The sequence below is a fragment of the Canis lupus genome, chromosome X (genome assembly GCF_048164855.1).
Source record: "Canis lupus baileyi chromosome X, mCanLup2.hap1, whole genome shotgun sequence".
Lineage (NCBI taxonomy): Eukaryota > Metazoa > Chordata > Mammalia > Carnivora > Canidae > Canis > Canis lupus.
Window position 1 is genome coordinate 17,347,441 of NC_132876.1, and position 21,218 is coordinate 17,368,658.

The 21,218-nt window shown below is 46.4% G+C and overlaps 1 protein-coding gene across 6 annotated transcripts; it reads left to right on the plus strand.

The window, feature by feature from the left end:
• The first annotated feature begins 2,231 nt into the window (after nucleotides 1–2,231).
• LOC140627534 (cancer/testis antigen family 45 member A8-like) lies at nucleotides 2,232–20,853 on the plus strand. 6 transcript variants are annotated; one of them, XM_072815912.1, is made up of 6 exons: nucleotides 2,232–2,365; nucleotides 2,645–2,810; nucleotides 17,548–17,728; nucleotides 19,572–19,694; nucleotides 20,080–20,173; nucleotides 20,555–20,853. In XM_072815912.1, the coding sequence occupies exons 3-6, from the start codon at nucleotides 17,551–17,553 to the stop codon at nucleotides 20,652–20,654; spliced, it is 495 nt and encodes a 164-aa protein (XP_072672013.1). In that variant the 5' UTR covers nucleotides 2,232–2,365; nucleotides 2,645–2,810; nucleotides 17,548–17,550; the 3' UTR covers nucleotides 20,655–20,853. The 6 variants fall into 6 exon arrangements, with proteins under 6 accessions (XP_072672013.1, XP_072672016.1, XP_072672014.1 ...); XM_072815915.1 differs by having other exon boundaries at nucleotides 2,233–2,365; nucleotides 2,677–2,810; XM_072815913.1 differs by having other exon boundaries at nucleotides 2,241–2,365; nucleotides 2,648–2,810.
• The last annotated feature ends 365 nt before the right edge of the window (nucleotides 20,854–21,218 follow it).

A 21,218-nucleotide genomic window follows, 5' to 3' on the forward strand; every position in this document is an offset into this window, starting at 1 on the left:
GGAAGTGCTAAGGCCAACTCTTACTGACTGGGGACAGGAAAGCAACCAGGCCTCTGGAGCCAGAGATTGTTTTAGGAGTCTTGAGGAGGAGGCAACCTTAACCCCGGGTGCTGACCTTCCTGCCCTGCTTCCATGACAACTTACCCTGATGGTTTGGGAAGGAGCTTTTACATAACGTGTAGATCATCTAAGAGGATCAAAAGTCAGGGTCCCACAGTCTTGTGCCCTTGGGTGTGCATTAGGTCTCTACTGATACCTGATGATTTTCTTCCCATAGGGATTCCATGCGTACATTATTCAATTCACGTAATCTCTAAAAGTGATGGTCAGAGAACCTCAAAGGAGGAATAGATTGATCGCCTTCTAGCAAACGTCTGTTATGTCGGCAGCAGTGGGCTGTCCAGACCTGTGTTTAAACTGTTTTAACCAGGATCTTGAACCATTCAGCCGGGAAGGACTTTGAAGTGCAATCATGGAAGGCGCAGTTGAAAAGAGCAGAGCATCTCTCCAAGCACTCTTGGGACCCCCCACATTTTCCCCTACCTCTCCCTCCATCCTTGTGATGTAGCCACACTGGGCTCTTGGCCCCCAGCTCATGGCAGCCTGAGACCATTTGTGTGCCTTTGTATCCGTTCCTCCTTTTGCCTCAACTCTGATTCCCTTGACTTGTCACCCTTCCCCTCTCTCCTTAATCCCACCTTCTCCTCAAAAGGCGCTGTGTCACCCCATCTAAAGTATGACCCTCAGTTTTACTTACCACATTTGAGTTGTCCATTTGCCATAGAAAGACGAATAATAAATGACTTGTCTCATACGTACAATTTAAGAAAGTAAACACATGAACAATGAAAAATAGGGACAAGCAAAAGAACAGACTCTTAACTACAGAGAAAGTGGTGGTTACCAGTGGGGAGGTGGGTGGAGGGATGGGTGAAATACGTGAAGCGGATTAAGATTCCACCTATCATGAGGAGCCCTGAGTAATATAAAGAATTGTTTAATCAGTATGTTGTACACCAAAACTATGTTAATTATGATGGAATTCACATAAGTACGTAAAAATATTTCAGAATTCAGATCAATGGAACTGTGAGAGAAGAAAAGAAATGGATATATTTTCACCCACTAGGTTTGGGGGAACTTTCAGGCACTGAGTTTGGGTGATTTTATCATGCAAAGTTGAAAACCAATACTCTCTGAATTTCCACCCGTGTCCTCATGTGCATTTCATGGAACCAGTTGGCCAGAGAAACCATCCGGGAGGCCTGTTTTGCAGGTAGTTTTCACAATATGCAGGCACTGGCTATATTAGTTTCCTTCCAGGACAAAAAGGAAAGCAGTGTAAATAATGTATAGTCGGATGCACAGTAGTCAAACTTCATTTAGAATGTAGCATATGTGAGCGGGCACTTCTGGGTTGTTGCAGGAAGGGCTTGTGAAAATCCAGTCAAGCATACAAGTAATGAGAACACGAGTAAATCCTGTCTACTCAATGGTTTATGAACTCTGCTAATTAAGCCAAGGCTGGCAACGATGGGAAGAGCGAACATCAAGGAAGATGGCTAGATCCCAGGAGGTACAGTGAGCTTTGGGCTGTTGTGATGAACGCTATTCCTAGGGCCCTCTCCTCAGCTCCATGGAGGCCCTGAAACCAATGACGTCACATCCACAGTAGCTCTGTACAACCACGACCTGTCAGCCACTGGAGGGTACCAAATGGATTGGAGCTGCCCAGCAATCTCTATTCCCAGACAATTGTCCCTAAGTGACATGCCTGGTGACTCCCTGGAAAGCACCACTCCTGGGGTTTGTCCATTAGTGAACAGTCTGAGAGTTTGTTCTGTGGGTACAGCCCTGTTCACCATCTTCAGGTGCCAGGCGGCACCCCTGTAGGGAGTGTTGAATAGAAGGGATGACGGTTTGTAATCTTGTCTTGATTTCACTTTATGTGCAATAAATACTTTGAATATTTCTCCCCCAAGAATAACCTGCAAAGCATATTTTGTAGACAATTTTTTCACCAAAACCTTTAATTTTTCCTAGTAATTATGATGAACAAATAATCTTCCTCTTTTTTTTTTTTTTCGTTAAAACAGTGGGTCAATTTTTGGTATATCCAGTCAAGTGGAAATTCAACCCTTTGGCTGTTATGTAAAAAATGTTCTGGTTCCGGTAAATGTTTTTTCCTATGGCTTGTGTGACCGAGTTCTTCCTGCAGGGGGCGCCTGAGACGCGACTGGGAAGACTGGCTTCCAGGGTCAGGGCAGCTGGCACGGCAGGCTCCTGGGGAGGCAGGAGGCTCCTCCAGTACCAACCAGGCTGTGACACAGCTTCTCGGGGAACCGGGCTGTTGTGAGGCAGTGTGGTGAGCCGTTCCCCATGGCCTGCAGCTTCCCTTACACTCCTTGGGGCAGTAGCATAAATTTATTTTTTTATTGGGGTTCAGTTTGCCAACATACAGAATAACACCCAGTGCTCATCCCGTCAAGTGCCCCCCCCTCAGTGCCCGTCACCCAGTCACCCCCACCCCCCGCCCACCTCCCTTTCCACCACCCCTAGTTCGTTTCCCAGAGTTAGGAGTCTCTCATGTTCTGTCTCCCTCTCTGATATTTCCCACTCATTTTCTCTCCTTTCCTTGGGGCAGTAGTAATACATCAGCGTCTTCTCCCATGGCAGCAATCTGTGCACAGCACTCCCAGACCCCCCAGGGGGCGTATTTCCAGGAACTCCCAGAGGGCGCTTTCTAGAAAGTTCCACCTGAGAGGCGTTACTGCCGTTGTGTGAGGTGCTCGACGGGCTCCTGGAACAAGGTGAGGATTTTCCCACTGGGAGTGTGGATTCTTTTTCCCTGGGGGCTCTCTGTGCCCTGGATGTGCCTTTTCCTTGGCTGTGGTGTGTTCCCGGGGGATCTACTTCAGCCTGTGGAGGCATTTGCTTGGTTGTGATCTGAACTCAGGGGGAGGCATGTTCTGGGCAGGTTATCTCCGCCATGTTGGAGAGGAGGCTGTTCCTTGGTTTTGTCTCCGAGTTCTGCGAGGGACTTTCTTTGTGGAACTCTCTCAGGACCCGTGTGGGGACGCGACTTTGGGTGATTATCTTAATCCTATACAGAGGCGGCGTTTGGTTCAGGGTTTCGGGGATTTGGGTTTTGGTGGCGAGGAGCAGGGCGGGGGCGGGGTGGCTGCCGCAGGGGTGGCTGCCGCAGGGGTGGCTGCCGCAAGGGAGGCCGGGAGGGTGAGTGGTGGGGAGTGTTTCCGGGGGATCCATTCAAGCTCTGTGAGGGGAATGTTTCCTGGGGTGCGTTACCCCAGCCCTTGGGTTCCTCTCCCTGAGGGCGTCTACCTCAGCCTGTGAGACACTCTCCTTGGTGCTTAGCTCAGAACCAGGGCGCTCTTTTCCTTGGGTGCTTGTGTCAGCCATGATGACGCTGGGCTTTTCTGGTGTTCAGCTGATCCCAGGTGAGGTCTCAGAGTCCCGTGTGACTTTCCAGGGTGCTTGGTCACCTCCTGTGGGGGTGCTGGTCCTTGGATGCTTTAAGACTGGAGGGAAATATCCCTGGGGGGCTCCGTCTGAGTCCTGGCAGGGAGAGAACTTCACCTTGGGTGCTTTGTCAGCACTGAGGCTTTGGGCTCTTTCTTGGTGCTCCCTCTGAGGTCTGGGGAGCTGAGACTCTTCCTGGGAAGGTCCATCTCTCCCCAGAAGAGTGGATGTGCCTTCAGTGCTGTCTCTCATCCCTTGGTGAGGAGGTTTCCTTCGGCGCTTCATCTCCCTTAGGTGGGGGGCGGGGGCGCTACTCTTCCTTGGCTACTGTATCTCAGCCCTGGCTGGGGAGCATTTAGGGGGCTCTACCTTAGGGGCTGGATTCTCCCTGATGTGGTCTGTCCCAGTCTTTGGGGTGAGGTGTTGGTAAGGCGCTATAATGCACTTTTTTTTTTTTTTTTTTTTGGAGGCAGGTTGTTGTTACGTGGATGCTCTGTCTCAGCCTGTGGTTGAATACTTTTCCTTGATTTTTGTATCTCGGTCTTGCAGGGCTCTATCTAAGCCTTTCAATGACTTTGGGTATCAAGTGAGAATCTAGGGCTGACCATGTATGTGACTTTGTTGCATTATATAATCGCGAACATATGCTATAAAGGTAGTCTTTAATCTCGGCCACGCTGGTGGGTGTGCAGGGACCTCTCATGTTAAATGTGCATTTTGTTCTGGTTGATACGTTTACTGCCTATTGACCTATGTCTCTTTTGAAAAGCTGTTCCAGGACTTTTACCTACATTTTATTGAGATATTTGTATTATTAAAATCATCTCTAGCTCAACATATATTGATATTTACACATATTTAATATAAAATTTTGCATGTCATCAGCTGATCTGTTTTAACTTTATTGCTCTTTCCTATTTCTTTTTTTAAACGAGGGGGACTCTGGGCACTGTAGCTGGAGGATGGAGGCTGGGAGCAGCAGAGGCGGAGTGAGAAAGAGAATCTCATGTAGGTTACACACCCAGCGTGACTGCAACTTGGGGCTTGACCTCACTGCTCTGAGATCATGACCTGATCTGAAATCAAAAGTCAGATTTTTAAGAAACTGAGCCACTCAAGTACCTCATATCACTCGCTGTCACTCTCTCTTTTTATTTTAGGATTTTATTTATTTGTGAGAGATATCGCTGCATAGGCACGTGTGTGTGTGTGTGTGTGTGTGTGTGTGTGTGTGAGAGAGAGAGAGAGAGAGAGAGAGACAGAGAGAGAGACAGAGAGAGATGGAGAGAGAGAGAGAGAGGGAGCATGAGTGGGGGAGAGGGACAGATGGGAACAGACTCCCCAATGAGCAGGGAGCCCAATGCTGATCACGTCAGGACCCTTAGATCATGACCTGAATGGAAGACAGGCCCTTAACCAATTCAGGCACCCAGGCACTCCCCTATGTAACTCTCTTAATAGTGTCTCTTGATGAACAGAAATTCTCAGTTTAATTAGTCTAATCAATTTATTACTCAAAGTCAGTGCTTTTGTTCTTTTCAAAAGCTTTGCCTGCTTTAAGGACACAAAAGTAATATCCTAAGTTTCCTTCTAGATCATCTGTTCATCAGAGATCTATGTGATGTGGACAGGATGGAGGTTAGACGCAGTTCCCAGTAAGGAGCAGGTGGACTTAGTGAATGGAGCACAAAGTTTTACCAGCCCCATTGTCAGTAATCTAGGAATTTCTGTTTCCGGATTTATTTCTAGACTCTCTGTCCTGTCACACTGGTGAATCCATCCACTCTTGCTCCAATACCACAGATTTCTCATTGCTCCTCCTTTCCAGTAAGTCAGCTGTCTGCCCGTATTTGTCTTCCAACTCGGTACTTTTGCCAAAAGATGGTCTCAGCTATTCCAAACCCTTTGAATTCCATATACTATTTATTATCAGCGCCTGAATTTCCACCAATTATAACAGAGTGGATTTCTTTTTAATTTTAAATAAAATAAATTATTCTCATCTGGGGATGCCTGAGTGGCTCAGTGGTTGAGCGTCTGCCTTTGGCTCAGGTCGTGATCCCAATGTCCTGGGATCGAGTCCCACACTGGGCTCCCCACAGGGAGACTCCCTCTCCCTGTCCCTATGTCTCTGCCTCTGTGTGTCTGTCATGAATAAATACAATCTTTTAAAAAATGAAAATAGTAAAATTATTTACATTTTAAGTGATGCAGTAATTATTCTGGCAGTTGACAACAGTGAATTAGTATGAGTCTTCCAATCCACAAGATATGTATTTCTCTCCAAATACTGAATCCTTTGATTTCTGTAAGTTTTATGTTCAATGCTTCAGCCATACCTATTGTTAGGTTTACTTGATGGGTTTTGATGTTCTCTTATTTTTAATTTTTTTTTTTATTTTTAAGTAATCTGTGCATCCAACTTGGGGCTCGAACTCACAACCACAAGATCAACAGTCCCACCATCCACCAACTGAGCCAGCAAGTGCCCTTGATATTCTTGGCACTGTTCTTATGGTATTTTAACTATCTTTTTCTAATTTATTTGTTATGACACAGAAATACAGGTGATTGGATTCTTCTCTAATGTCCAGTAACTTGACAATTATACACTCGTTAATTCTCAATACTTTACATCCTTTTGGATATTCTGTGTCAGAAATCATGTCAACTGTGAACAATGACAATATCACTTCTACTTTTCCAAAATTATAATTACCATGTTTACTGTCATTTTTTAGTTCCTGCAGTATGTTTTTTTCTAAATATTAATTTTTAGTTATTTATTTTTGGTTTTTGTTTTTGGTTTTTTATTTCCTGCAGTATGTTCTTGAATACACAGTGGACACCCTTGTCTTTTTTTAAAGTCAAGAAAAAAAATGGATGGTTATGTCATCATTAAATACAGCAATATATTTGGTTGGTTGTCTATTTTTTGGCGGATAACCTTTCTTAAGTTAAAGAAAACAAAACAAAAAAAAGAAGGTTCCTTTTATCTGAAGTTGCTGATATTGTTTACCATGAGTAGGTACTACCTTCAACCTGGTTTTTCAACCTGTGACTTTTCCTGGTTTTTGCTGTTAATGTAGCACATTATACTGATGGATGTTCCAGGGGGAAACCAGTCTTGCCTATCAGCAATAGACCCAGCAACCACCAACGCTTGGTTTTTTATGTCCTATTTAATTTCATTTGCTAACCATTTGTTTAGGAGTTGTGTGTCTAGATTCAGGAGAGAGATCTGGAACTTTCGTTTTCCTATCTTCCAATGTTTTTCTTAGATGCTTGGCAACAGGTTTATTTTTTATTTTATTTTTAAAAAATATTTTATTTATTTATTCGTGAAAGACACACACAGGGAGAGAGAGAGGCATAGACACAGGCAGAGGGAGAAGCAGGCTCCATGCAGGGAGCCTGACATGGGACTCGATCCCGGGTCTCCAGGATCTCGCCCTGGGCTGAAGGCGGCGCTAAACCGCCGAGCCACCTGGACTGCCCTGGCAACAGGTTTATACTGTCCTCATAAAATGAGAAGAGAACTCACACCCTTTCTTCTCTTTTCTGAAAGAGTTTGAGTTAGACTGGTATTATTTGCCCCCTGAATGTGTGAAGAACACCTCAGGAAAGCCTTCAGTATAGGAAGGATCTTCAGTTGGTGCTAAAAGTTGTATGACATACACTAGAGTTCAGGTTTTCTGTTTTTTCTTGGTGAGATTTGTTATGTTTCATTATTCCAGAAAAGCGTCTGTTTCATCTCAGATTCCAAATTTCCTATAACATCATTCTGGGTGTTCCTGCTGTCCTTCACAGAACTGTCTTCAGGAATGCAGGGCTCAGTCTCCTGCTTTGTTGCTAGTGTAGTTTATCTGTGGCTAAATTGTCCTTGATAAACATGCCGAGGATGGCGTGGGCTGATAGTCCTGTCAGCGACCAACTTTTACTTTTGTTGAAGGTCTTTATGATCATTTTCCTTTTCCCTGTCATTAACTTACGCTTTGCTTTGAGGAGCGGTCTTAGTGTGTTCCGTCTGCCATAGTAACATGCCACGAACTGGGAAGGTGACGAGGACAGACACGTCTTGGCCCCACCTCTGGAGGCCGGGAAGCCCAGGACCACCAGGGTACTGGCACCAGGGCGTTCTAGGCAAGGCCTGCTGCCTGGTTCAGAGCCTGGTGCCCTCTCTCTGCCCTCAGTGCTCAGAGGGTTCGGGGTCTCTCTGGAGCCTTCTTTCTGAGGCACTAAACTCATTTGGGGTCATGACCCTGTCCTGAAATCAGGACCTGTCAATGGTCCCTGATGCCTCCTAATACCAGCTTATTTGGGGCTTTGGATTTCAACACATGTTTGTGGGGACACACCATGTTCAGAACACAGTGTAGCTCTCGCTCTACTGTCCTGGGATTTTTTGTAGTCGTTTTGTATCTCCCACCATGGACAGACCTCAGTATTTGCAGCCATTTTTATTTTCTTACAGAAGCATATAAAGCTATACATTTTCCTCTCTGTTTCTCCTTACCTGTGTCCCACAGATTCTGTCATGTGAGGCTTTCCTAGACAGACAAACAAAAAACAAATAGCAAGTATTGATTGAGAATCATGTTATCAAGTTTTGGAGGGCCTTTTTTGTATTGCTTAGAAGTACTAATTTGATTTCATTTTGTTTAGAGAACATATTCTGCTTGAAATTTAGGATTTGGTTTTGTTGTCACCTTTGCTAATGCTTGCATGCTTGAGAAGGATTTATGTTCTTTTTTTAAAAAAGATTTTATTTATTTATTCATGAGAGAGAGAGAAAGAGAGAGAGAGAGAGAGAGAGAGAGAGGCAGAGGGAGAAGCAGGCCCATGAAGGAAGCCTGATGCGGGACTCGATCGTGGAACTCTGGGATCATGCCCTGAGCCAAAGGCAGACGCTCAGCCACCAAGCCATCCAGGCATCCCTAAGAATTTATGTTCTGATTGTTGAAAACAGGATTCTGTATATAAGGACATGATCAAACCTATTGGGCGTGGTATCTTTCAATATGTGCATTTGGTATATGAGGCCTGAGCTAAGTAAGTTGTCACGTTCTGATTGATGCCCTGTAGAGCAAAATAATTGTTGCAGGTGGATATGGGAATGAAAGGATTCCATCACAGTACACCTTAGGACTTCTTCAGGAAGCCCAAGGGAGAGATGTGATCGCATTCTTCTGCTACACAGGACTGGAGTAGCATGCAAGTGAGGATCCCTAGCAGCCAAGTTGCGATCATGAGGAGGAGCTGGAATTGGGATGGAGTAGTTTCAAAAGAAGCAGAAGAGAACCCAGGGAATGGACCAGGCCCTTAGTTCTATTATTGTTACAGGATTCAGCCTCATTTGATGCAAATCTCCACTTAGCTGTCAGCATCTTCTATCATTTTAGCTAGAACAGGATAGTTTTCTGTTTCTGTGATTGAAAGCAACCTATGTAAAATAGTGTTCCCAGGCAAGTGAAATAGAAAACACACGATCCATTTGGAAATCAGCAGAAATTGTACCACCTGGCAGCAACCACCACTTTTCACATTTAGTATGATCAAAGCCTGGAGTCTCTTCATAAAAAGGCAATGTTTTTATTACATGTGGATCTTAGTGTGCAGAATGTCAGTATACCAAGGCCCTTCTAGGGTGCCCAGACTCCACTTGTCTATTCTGGAGAAAGTTCCATGTGCACTTGAGAAGAATGTGTATTCAGTTGCCTTTGGATGTAAAGTTGTAAATATCTGTGAAATCCACTTGATACAGCGTATCATTTAAAGCTCTTGTTTCTTTGGAGATGTTGTGCTTAGAAGATCCATGGATTGTAGAAAGCGCTGCGTTCAAGTCTCCAAGTATAAGTGTATTATTATCTAAGTATGTCTTAACTTTGGTTATTAACTGATTGATATACTTGGCAGCTCTCACATTCGGGGCAGAAATATTGATGATTGTTAGGTCCTCTTATTGGATAGATCCTTTAAGAATGATATAGTGTCCATCTTTATCTCTCTTTTTTAGAAACTTTTTAAAAAAGATTTTATTTACTCAAGAGAGACAGAGAGAGAGAGAGAGAGAGGCAGAGACACAGGCAGAGGGAGAAGCAGGCTCCACACAGGGAGCTCGATGTGGGACTCGATCCCAAGTTTTCAGGATGATGCCCTGGACTGATGGCGGCACCAAACCGCTGAGTCCCCCGGGCTGCCCCCTCTTCATCTCTTACTACAGTCTTTGGGATAAACATTAATTTATCTGATATAAGGATGGCTACCCCTGCTTTCTTTTGAGGACCATTTGAATGGTAAATGGTTCTCCAACCTTTTATTTTCAGGCTGTAGGTGTCCTTACGTCTAAAATGAGTCTCTTGGGGATCCCTGGGGGGCGCAGCGGTTTGGCGCCTGCTTTTGGCCCAGGGCGCGATCCTGGAGACCAGGGATCAAATCCCACATCGGGCTCCTGGTGCGTGGAGCCTGCTTCTCCCTCTGCCTGTGTCTCTGCCTCTCTCTCTCTCTCTCTCTCTCTCTGTGTGACTATCATAAATAAATTTTAAAAAAATTTAAAATAAAATAAAATAAAATGAGTCTCTTGTAGACAGCAAATAGATGGGTATTGCCTTTTTATCCAGTCTGAAACCCTGCGCTTTTTGATGGGGTCATTAAGCCCATTCATGTTCAGAGTTACTATTGAAAGATATGAATTTAGTGTCATCATGATACCTATTCAGTCCCTGTTTTTGTGGGTTGTTTCCTTGGACTTCCTCTTTCTCTTAAAGAGTCCCCCTTAATATTTCTTGCAGAGCTGGTTTGGTGGTCACATATTCTTTCAGTTTCTGCCTATCTTGGAAGCTCTTTCTCTCTCTTTCTATTCTGAATGAGAGCCTTGCTGGATAAAGTATTCTTGGCTGCAGGTTCTTCTCCCTGACTATATCCTGCCAGCCCTCTCTGGCCTTCCAGTTCTCTGTGGAGAGCAATGCTGTTAACCTAATACTTCTCCCCATAAAGGTTAGGGATCTCTTGTCTCTTGCTGCTTTAAGGATCTTCTCTTTACCTTTGGAATTTGCAAGTTTCACTATTAAATGTCGAGGTGTTGAGTGGTTTTTATTAATTTTAGGGGGGATCTCTCTATTTCCTGGATCTGAATGCCTGTTTCCCTTCCAAAGTTAGGGAAGTTCTCAGCTATGATTTGTTCAAATACACTTTCTGGTCCTGTGTCCCTCTCGGGAACCGCAATTCAACGTAGATTTTTCCTTCTGAGGCTGTCCTTTATTTCCCTTAACCTATCCTCACGATCTTTTGATTGTTTGTCTCTTTTTTCCTCAGCTTCTTTCCTTGCCATCAACTTGTCTTCTATGGCACTCACTTGTTCTTCTACCTCGTTAACCCTCATCGTTAGGACCTCCAGTTTGGATTGCATCTCATTTAATTGATTTTTAATTTCAGCCTGATTAGATCTAAATTCTGCAGTCGTTAAGTCTCTTGAATCCTTTATGCTTTTTTCTAGAGCCGAAAGGAGATTTATAATTGTGTTTCTGAATTGGCTTTCTGACATTGAATTGTAACCCAAATTTTGTAACTCTGTGGGAGAGAGGACTGTTTCTGATTCTTTCTTTTGTGGTGAGTTTTTCCTTCTAGTCATTTTGCTCAGAACAGAGTGGCCAAAACCACGTTGTACTGGAAAAAGGAGAAAAATAGAGAAAAAAGGGGGGAGAACAAACAAAAAACAAAAAACGAGGGGGGTATCCTCTGATTCTATATGCTGTAAATCCCTCGACTTCCCCTGGAACTTTCCAGCGCTGCTCGGTCAAGAACTTGCTCTTCTCCTGTCCTTCCAGCTGGTGTTTTGGGGGAGGGGCCTGCTGTGCTGATTCTCAGGTGTGTGCACGTGGGGGAGCTGCCCAGCCTCCTGCCAGGTGTAGGGTTCAGTGGGAGCTGTTTATCCTGTGAGGCCCCTACTCCTTGGCGGCCCTGCTCAGTCTCAGGCACAAGGTGATACCAGGAGGAGCAACAAAAGTGGCGACGGCCAGCTCTCCAGCCCTGGAGTCAGCTCCAGCAGTAACTACCACAGTCTCCCAGTCCACAGGGGCCTGGATGCTCCGGGGACAGGGGGCGCCAATCTGCACAGCTCAGGGCCACCCAGGGGCAGGAGCGTCCTTACTGCCCTGTGTCCTCCCGGCCTCCATCTGTCCCGGGGGAAGCGCCCGATCCTGGGCTGTGTCCCCCCGTGCCCTGGGCTCCAGGGCCTTTGCCGCTGGAATCGCGCTCCCAGGGCCGCACAGCCCCCACTGCGCGGAGCCGCCGCCTGAGCTGCTCCTGGGGTCCCGCAGCCCCCTTGGCACAGAGCCTCCGCCTGAGCAGCTCTCGTGGCTGCACGGCCCCCTCCGCGCAGAGCCGCTGCCCGAGCTGCCGCTTGGGCTCCTCCAGGGGCCCCGCCGGGCGTGCGCTCCAGCCCTTTCCGGTACTCGGCTGGCGGTGTGGGTGCTCTCCCCTGGGGCCCAGTTCCTCTGCTAGTGCCCCTGGGAGCCTGAGGGCTCCACTGCTCCTCCTGGGATCCTGCCCGAGTTCCCTGCGAGCGCCTTTCCATCCGGGAAGATTGGTAAAGCTCCTGCTTCTCCGGGACTGGGCTTTCCTGCCCCGGAGGCTCTTGCCGCCCAGCCTTAGCCCGGCTCCTCGTGGGGCCCCTCCCCCTTGGATGCTTTTTTATTCCTTTAATTTTTTCCGTCTTCCTACCTTGATAGAAGGGCGAACTCTTCTCTCTGTAGCATTCCAGCTGTTCTCTCTTTAAATCTCAGGCCGAATTCGTAGGTTTTGAGGATGATTCGAAAGTTATGTAGGTAAGTTAGTCGGTGGGGACTGGTGACTTGGGGAATCCTACTCTTCCGCCGTCTTGCCCCGCCTCTCCCAGACTCCACTTGTGACTACACAGGAGAGTGCGGAGCAGCTGTGAGAGGGGAAAGAGCTCTTTCTGCCCTTCTTTCTGCAGGCGCTACCACGGAGGATGCCAGGCTGGCACCCCGAGAAACTAAAGGATGGGCAGCTTCTGTGCTCGACTGGACTCAACTGTGAGGCCTGGTCAGAATCCCATGCTGCTCACCCCTCACATGGTCACTTTAGTCCCATCCCAGATCCTCAACATCTCCAAATTAAATGCAATTAAAAATTTGCATATAAAGTGAATGCAATTGAAATTTCTCAGTTAAAATATTTCTAAGGTAGTTTGAAGGGCATGATAGTTCTCAGACAAATGGATTCACACTCAGCAACGTCACAAGACATTGGCAAAACAACAAACGAGTCGATTGTGGGCTGAGGGAAGTAGCAGCAAGCCCACTGGGATGCTTTTCCATTAGTCACTCCTGTTTTGTAGGTCCCTTGTGAATGTGGTGAACAAGCACTTGGAGCCTCAGTGTGCATTTCCGGGCCTGTTAGTCCTTCTTCTAGCCACTCTTAACAAGTCCTGCCCCTTCCTCATCTCGCTTTCATAAGATGGTCTTCTGCCCAGTAAAAGGATTTTGATGAAGGATGATCCTGCAGGCTGATGGCTGCTGAGCCAGGAGAGGGCTCCTGTCTGTAAGCCAGCCACCCACCATGGGAATCTTTGCGCTGGATGATCGCTCCTGACCCCCCTAGAGCTCCCCTTCCTTAGTTCGTTTTTAATTTTTGCCAGAATTTTGTCTTTGTTGGAGGAGTTCCTGAGAAACTTGATCTCCCATTGACTCCAAGCTGCCCCAAATCACCAGAACCCCCTCACACGCCCCACCTCATTGAATGTAAGTTCTGCTCCACCCTAGGAACTGTGGCAAGTTCACAGCTTCAGAGTGAGTGTTGCTGGGCCCATATGGAAGGTGCCTGAAATGAACTCCGTATAGTTGTCTATACAAACTTTTTTTTTTCTGGCCAGCTCCGCGAAGATCTACTCATGCGGCTGCCCAAGACTAGCCTCATATATACGTTCTTTGTTTCTTAAACCTCCCAGGACCCATGTCGAGTGGTCTGCTGCTTTCCCTCGTCCCTTCTTGCCGCCCCCCCTTGTAACGGATGAGTGTCTGAATTCACCCAGAAGCTGCACAGTAATCTCCAGGGGTCAACCAGCCATGAGACTAGAGAAATGGATCTGGAGAAGGAGGCTCCATTGGGGAATTCCAGGCTTGGCCATTGCTCTCTGTGTGGGGAGGTGTGGAAGTCTGTCAGACGCCTGAAGACCACCCCACCCAGCCAAAGGCCAAGGCACACTTCCAGGTGTGGTTCATGTGGCTCTGGGATGCGTGGCGATGACTGCTAGACCAAGGGGCCCAGAATGTAAGCGCTGACAGGTGGTCTGAAATGCAGGGATGTTCCCTAGAGCCTGGACACTGGGATGCTGAGGGTGGATGATCAAGAATAAGTCCTCGTGAGGTCAGGGTATGTGGGGAGATATCTGGGTTTGTCTGCCAGGCTGTCTTTGCTGTCTTGCACACTCTGGCTCCTAAGGCACTGAGACTCCTGGCCAGGAGGAAGCTGATGCCCTACCAGAGCCCTAGCGCCTGCCCCTCCCATAGATCTGGCAGCTCGCATGAGTGGGCAGGAAGGTCACAGTGCAACACCAGGCAGAATGGTCCTAAACAACACAGGGACTATGTTAATGCAACAGCAGCCTGCCCTGTGCCTTCTGAACAGGGCCTCAGGCAACCTCCAGAGGAATCTGGCACCATCTGCCCGAGTTCTCACCTGATGTGGGGGTGGTAAGGGATACGTGGGCCCCCCCATCCCAGTGAGGGTTCTCAATATGCCATCCTTTGTGTAGACAACATATCTGGCCTAATGGAAGCTTTCTCCTAATGAGCAAAACAGGCCGCCACCATTAGGGGATGGGAGAAGATTTCTGTGTAGACATACCCTTGTCAAATAGACAGGGATCTGGGTCATGTTTTAAGGGTCATGATATGAAAGACTGGGCAGAGAAACTTGACATGGTGTGAAAGTTCCATGTCCCATTGAGCTGTGGGCAGCGGGATGGTAGAAGGGAAGAATGGGAAATTAAAACAGCAGATTAGGGCAGCCCCAGTGGCGCAGCGGTTTAGCGCCGCCTGCAGCCCAGGGTGTGATCCTGGAGACTCCGGGATCGAGTCCCACATCGGGCTCCCTGCATGGAGCCTGCTTCTCCCTCTGCCTGTGTCTCTGTCTCTCTCTCTAGCTGTGTCTCTATGAATAAATAAATAAAATCTTTAAAAAAAAATAAAAAATAAAACAGCAGATTAAATAGCCTACAGTAAATCCACCTTGTTCTGGTGGACTACAGTACTGTCCCAGCTATAATGTATTTGAATGACGAAGCAATAGAGCCTGTTTCTTACCCCATACCCTGGACTGGGGTCCCCTGAGAGACACTTAGCCTCATAAGGCTATGGAAGTCTCAGGAGACAGGCACAGCCTGACTCTCACAGTGGATCACTGTGCTCTGCTGCGCTCAGGACACTAAGCCCCATGGGTCCCGGGAGAGATGGGATCTTCTGGGATTTGCAAGGGGATCTCTGCAGGAAGAGTGTGTTTCCTCACAGCTGTGAGGGAGAGGAAAGGGTTCCATGCCCCCTGGGATCCCCCTCTTCTGCCGAGATGCACCATACCCAGTTGGAAGCCCACACTGTTGTTAGAGGGGAGCAGGTGGGGTCCTGCTCTGGCGGGTCCTGCTCCCAGTCCATCTCGTCTGGCCTGACTGCTGCCTTCCTTGCCCAGCATGTGTGGGAGGCATTATGAGGTCAGTTTCCTGATGCTGCCGCCACAGGACAATGTAGGGAGCAGGCCACAACTGGGATTCTTGCATAAGGGGACGGCCTTCCCATACAAACACTGTTTGTACCTGTTTTTCCAACCTTGGACTTCTGTGTAGCTCCTGTGGTGTCCCGTTACAGATTGGGCACCAGTTGCGAAGAACTTTCTACGGGGGTGGGGGTGGGGCTACTCTTAGGCCCAGCAAAGGAAGCAATCCAACAGTTGGTGTAGCCAGAGAGCCACCAGAGGATCTACCTGTATGCCCAAGGAACCCCAGGGCACATTGTGGCAGAGGGAAATGGGCATGATTATCATAGTCAGTCCTGAGGGATGGAGTGTCTGAGGAGCTCATGGAGGGGGCATGATTGCTGCTGGATGTGCACCTATGTGACTGAACGTAATTGAGGTCATATAATCCTGAAGGGTCTGGCAGGAGGGGTGGATTATCTGTTCCTCCTGACAGCCAAAGACAAGCCTCGCATGTAAATGTCCTCGCTTGTTACACCTGATATCTACCAATCTGGTTTAGTGGTCCTCTTCCTTCATCCTCTCTCTGCTCTTTGAGTAGGGGGCCAGTTTCTTACCTCACCCTGGGGAGTGTCCAGTGTTGCAAACCAGCGGGCCCTGTGGAAGATTAAGTGGGTCAGTACAAGGAAAACATTTAGCAGGCAATCTAGCTGGAAGGAAAAGTTCCATGAAAATCATTTCCCTCTTTTGCACTCCTGCTGAAGGGAAACTGTCCATGGTTCAGAAGAGGTATTGACCACAAATATTTGACAACATGCTGGGGCAAATGTGGGGGGTTATCCTAGGGTGAGAAGACATTTCCAGTAATCTCTCATACCAATACGAAACCATTTGATCCATCAGCAACATTGACAAGTGCTCATCACATGGCTCCTAGTCTGATGTGTTTGAACTCCCTGCCATTGGAAGTGGGTGGATTAAAGAGTTCTCCTCTTACCCTCTACTAAGGGGAATTCTGTGAAGATTCAGACAATAGTGGTAATGTTCACTTAAATCAAGAAAGGAAATGAAGTGATTTCCCCTGAAAGGATTTTCACAGGATGGTTTGTACTTCCACCAAGTTGTAATCACGTGTCTATTCAATTCTTGCTGAGGCATACACATTCTGGAAGCAATCTGATTCATCATATGCATTGTTTGCCTTTGGACAACACCTGTATGTTAGCTTCTCCCATTTTTCACATGGACTGGATGGAAATTAGGCTGAGTTTCCTGAAAACAGATATTTGAGTGGGCATCATTGAAAAGTGTCCCCTATTAAACCTCATATAAATGACCCAGATGCATATGTATATACATGTGTAGAAAGCAGTTTTGGAATGCTTGCATTAATTTTCAAGTTTTTATTCCAACTCCAGTGAATTAAAATACAAAATTACTATTAGTTTCAGGGGTAGAATTCAGTGATTCTACACTGCCATGCATTACGTGGTGCTCATCACAACAACTGTCCTCTTTAGGCCCTGTCACACATTAGACCCGACCCCATGCCCATCTCCCCTCTACTAAACCTTGGTTTGGTCTCTGTAGTTAGGAGTCTTTTTGATGGTTTGCCCCACCTTTTCCCCCCACGTTCATCAGTTTTGTTTCTTTTTTTTTTTTTGTATATTATTTTTATCAGAGTTCGATTTGCCAACGTATAGTATAACACCCAGTGCTCATCCCATCAAGGTCCCCCTCAGTGCCCGTCACCCAGTCACTCTGTCCCCCCACCCACCTCCTCTTCCACTACCCCTTGTTCATTTCCCAGAGTTAGGACAAACATTATATGGTTTCATTCATACGGGGAATATAAGAAATAGTGAAAGGGCTTAAAGGGGAAAGGAGAGAAAATGAGTGGGAAATATCAGAGAGGGTGACAGAACATGAGAGGCTCCTAAGTTAGTTTTGTTTCTTAAATTCCAAATATGAGTGAAATCATAGCCTATTTGCTTTTCTCTGTTTTATTTCAATTAGGACTATGCTCTTAGCTCCATCTAAGTAATTGCAAGATTTCATGGTTTTTGATGGCTGTGTAATATTCCATTGTATATACACCACCTGTTCTTTGTACACTTATCAGTCGATGGACATCTGTGCTCTTACCATAGTTTGGGTCTTGTAGCAAATGCTGCTATAAACATGCGCCCCTTCAAATCAGTAAGTTTGTATCCTTTGGGTAAGTACCTAGTAGGGAAATTGCTGGAACTTATCAATCTTTCCAGCAGTCGTTCTATTTTTAACTTGTTAAGGACCCTCCATACTGTGTAGGTAGTGTTGCGTTTTAGTCATTAATGGAACACGTTTCTTGATGCTCCTCAGGAAATGATGACTGATAAAGCAGAGGAGTCTGCTGTTGTGCCCCAAAGCCAAAAGAAACATCCTGGGAAACCCATCACTCCTCCTCCGTCTAAGAAAATGCAGAGGATGGCACTGCTGTCAGTGAAAGAGGAAGGAGAGGGAACATCCCACCCCGGAGGCTCAGCCATGACCTTGGAAGATGGTGAGGATGCCTGTCCTACCCTCCCGTTCCTGACCTCACTCACGGAAGCCCTGTCTCTGGGCCCTCCATGCCACGGGAGCATTTCCCATCAAGGTTACCAGCTCTGGCTGATGCTACCCTCAATTTCTTAGCCACACTGGATGTTCACTCTGTCCTTCCTAGAAACATTTCTGGCTTCCCTCCTCACCCTACTGCGTTCCTTCTTCTTGAATATGCCTTTTCATTCTTCCTTGTGCTCTTCTTTCTCCAGAGACTCTTAGTACTGTCATTGTTCCTGAGTCCCATCATTACACTGTGCCTCATTCCATGGTGCCTCCTGCCTCATTCACCTGCTCCCCTAGTTTCTGAGCTTACGTCCTGCTTTCCCACTTGACCCTGGGAGCTCATCTATTGCTGTGTGCCCAGAGTGACCATGTCCACAGAGTTATCAGTTCTTTTTTTTTTAATTTTTATTTATTTATGATAGTCACAGAGAGAGAGAGAGAGAGAGAGAGAGAGGCAGAGACATAGGCAGAGGGAGAAGCAGGCTCCATGCACCGGAAGCCCGACGTGGGATTCGATCCCGGGTCTCCAGGATCGCGCCCTGGGCCAAAGGCAGGCGCCAAACCGCTGCGCCACCCAGGGATCCCGAGTTATCAGTTCTTGACACGTGCATCATTAGCGTCATCAACTCCACCCTCTATTATGCACAGATTCTGAGATCCAAATGCTGGTCTACACACACTACAGGACCTAGACCTGCCATCGTCTCCTACCATCAGCTATCCTCTCTGTGTCCTGCTTGCTAACCCTGTGTGTCCATTGCTACCCACCCCTGGTTTGTCCCACTCTAGGGGGCCTGCATGGCCCTCAGGGCCCCTGGAACTCCTGCTTTGTGTATGCACAGGCTGGCTCTGTCTCCTGCTCCTGCCTCTGCCCAGGCGTCACCTCCTCAGAGGGCCCTGGCTGACAACACACTCATGGATGCTTCCCCTTCTGCTGTCTGTAACATCCCTGCTTACTTACTTCCTGACACAAACTGTATTTTTTCCTTTGCTCATTTTATACCTACCACCAGGGTTATACATTCCAAAAGGGAAGGGTTTCTTCTGTCTTGTTCACTGCTGATCCCCAGTGTTGGCTTGATGCTTGGCAAGAGGAAGATGATTGAATGAAGTAGACCCATCACACTTGGAGTACAGCAAATTAAATTTCTGTGATGGAAAAGACTGAAGAGGATTGTCATTTACTAGCTGGGATTTTTGGTGATGGAGTTCCAATTGAGGCATTCTGATACCAAGGGACACATTTAGCTTTTCCACTTGTTGAGGGCATCAAGGGGACATTAATTGAAGGGTGCCACGGCTCTGTGAAGGGTTTTTAATTGGTTATCGTGTCCAAGTAGGTTTCTATATGTACACACAGTTCAGGAATATAAGAGGCTTCTTTATTGCATTATTTTTCTTGAGGTCCAATTTTTAGGTCCGATCCATCTATCTGGTATCGCCTTCTGCTATGAAATGAAAACTTTAGAGACACGGAGCATGTGGATGATGTCTGTGTGGGGTTGTTGAAATGCTCATGATTGCAGCTCCACATTCAATCTGGTTTCCAGATGCACCTGTCTTTCATAGTACCCATGGGGAGGGGACGAGAAGTGGTCAAACCCCACCCCCCATCCCCAATGGCCTCTTATCAAAATCTGTTCCTCCAGAGCTTATGAATATGTCAGGAGATGGCATTCCACACGGTCACTTGGATTCTTTGTCTCATGACTTAAGTGCCATCAGCAAGGGTGGGTTGCTTCACAAACCTGGTAGTAATGCACTGGTAAGAATAATCATTACCAGCTGTCTCTCTGCAGTTGACCCCAAGGTCACGGCAATGTCTGTGTCGGGAGATGTGCCAGATAAACTGCCAATACCAATAGTGATCAATATGGAAGTCAAAGAGCAGTTGAAGAAGGAAATTCGAGAGTTTGGAGGACGTAAGTAAAAAGAATTTCTCTCCATGAAACCAGAGCAAGTCTTTCTCATTCTTTGAGTTAGACTAGATCCAACCGACTTGTTGAGGCTCATCCTTTACCAGAATTGAGTTTTCACAATTAGAATAGTTCCTCATTACCTCATTATTTGAACAGAAATGTGCTAGTAAACTTTTTTTTTTTTAGTCCTTTGTATTCCTTAATTGCTTATTGTTTCTGAGAGCTCCATTGGTGGCTGTGTTTGAATGTCTGTATGTAAGCATGGAAAGCTCACATGCTCTAACATTCTAGCTCTTGAATGATTGCTGAGACATCAAGTTTTTGTTATACATCCTCTTTGTTCTTTACACGTACTGAAGGTTCTTTTTTTTTTTCTAAACATGTTCAGAATATGAAAAAATCCTCAAATTGCTTGAAGGAGTACAAGGACCTCCAGAACTGCAGAGAAAGTTTGTGATATATGCCATGAAGCAAGCAGCAAAGTGAGTGTAGGAAGAATTGTCTAGTGTGTTTCTCAGGGGGCCCAGTGGGTTGCTTGGGGAGAGGTGGTATTGGGCCCTGCTGGAATTTCTCAAACCCTGGTCCTCACTCAGAGTTCATATTGTCTCCAGTTTAGAGTGATATCATCTGAATCTCACTGGTTCCTTTAAGCTCCAGGAACCTACTGTTCACACCTGAGTTTGAGGAGGACATTCATTGACCCTGAACTGTCACTCTTTGCATTTGCTGGATTGTCCCTTATCTTGCAAATATGTTTTTTGTTCTCATGCAAATGTTACTCCTCCTTGCATTTTCTACAGAGAATATTGCTTTATAGGTTCTTTAGGTATCTTTTGGTTAATGATGTCTCTCTTTATTTTCAGAGTCCAAAGACAAGACCTAATCGGTCACCTTCAGGAGGTACTAGACAAACTAGAATTGGACCACTTTCTCAAGAAAGATACTCACACCCACAACTTATAAACTTATTATGGAAATGATCAATGAGAAAGCAGAACCAGGTGGCTGTCCTGGATGCAATTTGATATTGTTGACGCCTCCTGGCATGAGTTCACTCTGAAAATTGTTTTCTTGAGGCTAAGCAAAAGCATTGCAACTTGAATGTTATAAGTTTCTGTTATTAAAACCTGGGCTTTTGCCCTAAGTATTTAGTTTGAATGAATTTTTTGTTTTCCTTCTGAGGTGGGGCAACACTATTTAGTCATCAGGTTACAGTAAATCCTAGCTCCTCAGCTGATCACAAGCCTTTAGCCTGTATTTATAATTGTCTTCTACACCAGCCAGTTCCTTTATTTTTATGAGAGGGAGAGCATGAAGTGGCAGAAGGAGGAGAGTGAGATTCTTAAGCAGGTTCCACATCTGGCACAGAGCCTGATGAGATGCTCAATGTTACAACCCTGGTATCATGACTTATGCTGAAATCAAGAGTGAGTCACTTAACTGACTTAAAAACCTGGGCAACTCCTTTTTTAAAATTTTATTTTTTAAGTAATGTCTGCACTCTGAGGGGCCTGAACTCACAACCCG